Below are 3,384 nucleotides of genomic sequence, written 5' to 3' on the forward strand. Positions count from 1 at the left end.
TTTCAAAACTGTTGCGTATTTGTGAATGGAGTTTGCATTCCGACGTGGTAAGATTCCGTTGTAGCGTAAGAAGATAAGATTCTAACAGTTTCCTTATCAGTGATAGATAATGACCATTTATATATGTATGTTAGCTAGTTAATCAATGTTTAATTATGTTTATTATTATTGTTTTGTTTTTTTTTTATTATATGAGTATACAAAAATATTAATTTATCAATGAATATTATTTTAAAAACAATTTAACGTCTTCGATGAAAAAAGAAATATTTGAAATATATATATAAGTGTAATATAAAATATTTTTTTTCAAATAATTTATTTTATATCGAATCATATAAAATTAATGGGACAAATATAATTTTTTTATGAAGTTTTTAATCCGGAAAAAAACTTTTTTCAAGTTGGTACAGTGCAGATAAAGATCTATAAATTTTTAATTTTAATTTAAATATATTTTAAATATTTAAATATATGTATATAGAAGTATAATATAAAAAATATGTGAAAATGATGTAAAAAAATAAATAATGTGAAATGAAAATAATATAAAAAATTATTTTTATCAGTAATATATATTATTTCAATGACATCTATTATCAAATGAAATTTTTTTTTAAAAAGAAAACTAACTATAGAAAATATAACAGCATAAATGAAAAATAAAATATAAAAACATTTTCAATTTTTAGTTTTTAATTTCAATTTCATTTCTTATGTTTTATATATTTTTATAAGTGGACAAACAAATTATACATATTTCTATACATTTATATTAAATTAAATGCAACAAATAAATATATTACATGAAAAAAATTAAATGTACTCATATAATACAAGTAAACATTTTATAATTTAATTTCATCAATATATCTGCTGGTTTGTATATATTATATTTAATCATTAAATACCTTTTATTAAAATAATTATATATTTCAATAAAAAATTATTGTATTTTATTATTAATTAAATTTTTTTTGAATTGTGTAATAATACAAAAATTTTTTTAAATAATTTAATTATTAATCATTTTGTTTTTTAACGGGCTAATTGGTCAGTAGATACACTTTTTTTAAGAATACTTTTTGATTTTTAAAAAATTTTGTATATAGTACCCTGATGATGAAATATCGGTTTAAATAAAATTTTAAAAAACCAAAAACAATTTTTTGAGGAGTTTATAGCATTATGTTAAATACTTTTTAATCAAATAAATATATATTTTAATAAAAAATTATTGTTTTTTATTATTATTATTATTATAATTCGAAATAAATAATTATTAGTTTTTACTATCTTTTTTTCAGATGTTTAAATAAATATTTTATAACAAAAATTCCAACATCTTCAATGCAAAAAATAAATGTTTCAAACGAATCAATTTTATTTAATATTTAATATTACTGAAAATCATATAAAATTAATAATAATTTAATTTAATTCATTTTAAATTATTAAAAAATTTTTATTTTTTTATAATGAAATATAATTTTTTAATTTAATTATTTTTAATTACTTTTTTTTGTGATGTAAATTTATAAATTTTTTAATAATAATAGTATTAAATAAAAAAAATTTTGAAATAGTACAGTACATGCAAATATTTATTAATATGTATTTATTACACATTTTTTTTAAAGTATATACAAATTACACAAACATATTATACAAACATATATATAAGTGATGTAAAATTAAAGTTTTATAATTAATTAAATTTAATCAATATATTCAAATTCAAAAATTTGTTCGGAATGATCTGTATATATAATATTTAATCGTTAAATATTTTTCAATAAAATAGTTATATATTTCGATTTTAAAAATATTGGTTTTTATTATTACTTCATGTTTTTTTTTTAAGATATAGATATGGATATATTTTTTTGAATAAATATTTTATAAAAAACAAAAATATAATGTCATCAACGTAATAATTAATAATAATAAGTAATTTGAAATAAATAAATTTTTTATTATTTATTCGATAAATATTTCTCATTAAAACAATAATTTATTACGAAACAAGTCATTATTTTTTATTATTGATTTATTTTTTGTTGTTTTTGAATTTAATATATTTCATAGTTTTCTTTCATTTCTCTTACAAATTACATTGGAACATTTTGTTTTTATTTTATATTTTAAATATAATTAACTATAAATATATATATTATGCTATAAGTCGTGATTTATATTTTTACTCTCTTTGACTTCTTAACTTAAAATTAAATTTATTTTAAATATAATTGTAGTTTTTATTTTTTATTAGTTTTATTTTTTGTTTTTTAATTTTTTAGATTTATTTTTCTTCTCATCTTTTTTCTTTGGATTACTTTTCTTGTCCTTACCACTATCCTTTGAGCGTTTCACTCGTTTTGATTTCAGAGAAACGATTTCAGATTCATTTTCGGAGTCACTAATCTGACATGATTTAAGTGACTGTGAATCTTTCTTATCTTTTTTCATCTCCATTTTTTGTTTATTTTTCTTATTTGATTTCTGTTTCGACATTGCACTTTCGTTTTTTTCTTCAGAACTGCTTTCATTGTTAAGCTCAAAAGTATTTTTTTCCTCGAGCTCATCCATCTCATTTGAATCTTTAGAAAGTTGTTTAGTATTATTTTTCATCTTTAGTTTTTTCTCTTTTTTACTCATTTTATTTTTGTTTAATTTTTGATCATTTAATACTTCTTCATTCCTTTTATTTTTTTCATCATTCGAATCGTTTTCTACCTCATTTTCTACTTCATTTTCTTCACTTTGTTTTATGTTTTTTGCTTTATCATAATTTTTCTGCTTCTTCATTTCTTTTTTTACTTCTTGTTTCGTTGTTTCTTGCAATTTCTGTTTTTCTGCTTTCATTACCTTCTCTTCTTTTTGCTTCAAGTTTTCGTTAGCTGCTGCTCTTTGCTGGCTTTCATTTGTTTCAGTTTTTCTATTTTTCTTGGATTTATTGGAACCATCTAATTTGTTATTTTCTCCTTCACAGTTTTGTTCTTTTTCCTTTTCTTCTGTATTCTTTTGTTTCTTTGAATTCTTTTTTTCTTCACTTGAACTGACGGATTCTATTTTTTTATTTTTTTTGTTTTTTCGGTCTTTGTTTGTGGAATCTATATTTTCTTCATTCTTCACTTCATTATTGTTTGCAAGCTCATCAGTATTAACAACTGGTTCTTCAGATTCTTCTGAAGAAACCTCTTCACTACTTTTAACATTTAATTTATCTTTCGTTTTATTCTTTTTCTTCAGTTTTTTAAGTTTTTTTTTATCACTTGAAATAGCTTCCGTTGATACATCAACATTCTTTTTCTCTTCCAAATCTTTCTCTTGTGATTCCAGTGAGTCTTGGCTTGATTTTATGCTCTCATCTGATTGGCTTTG

The 3,384-nt window shown here is 19.1% G+C and overlaps 1 protein-coding gene across 1 annotated transcript in view; it reads right to left on the bottom strand.

Moving 5' to 3' along the window:
* Positions 1–2,262: 2,262 nt before the first annotated feature.
* Positions 2,263–3,384, bottom strand: part of LOC119676377 (ABC transporter F family member 4-like) — a 4,342-nt gene continuing 3,220 nt past the window's right edge. The window contains exon 2 of the mRNA XM_038087613.1: positions 2,263–3,379. Coding sequence (XP_037943541.1) covers positions 2,275–3,379 — 1,105 coding nt within the window. The 3' untranslated portion in view covers positions 2,263–2,274. The remainder of the gene's footprint in view (positions 3,380–3,384) is intronic.

Source organism: Teleopsis dalmanni, chromosome 2 (assembly GCF_002237135.1).
Source record: "Teleopsis dalmanni isolate 2A chromosome 2, ASM223713v2, whole genome shotgun sequence".
Lineage (NCBI taxonomy): Eukaryota > Metazoa > Arthropoda > Insecta > Diptera > Diopsidae > Teleopsis > Teleopsis dalmanni.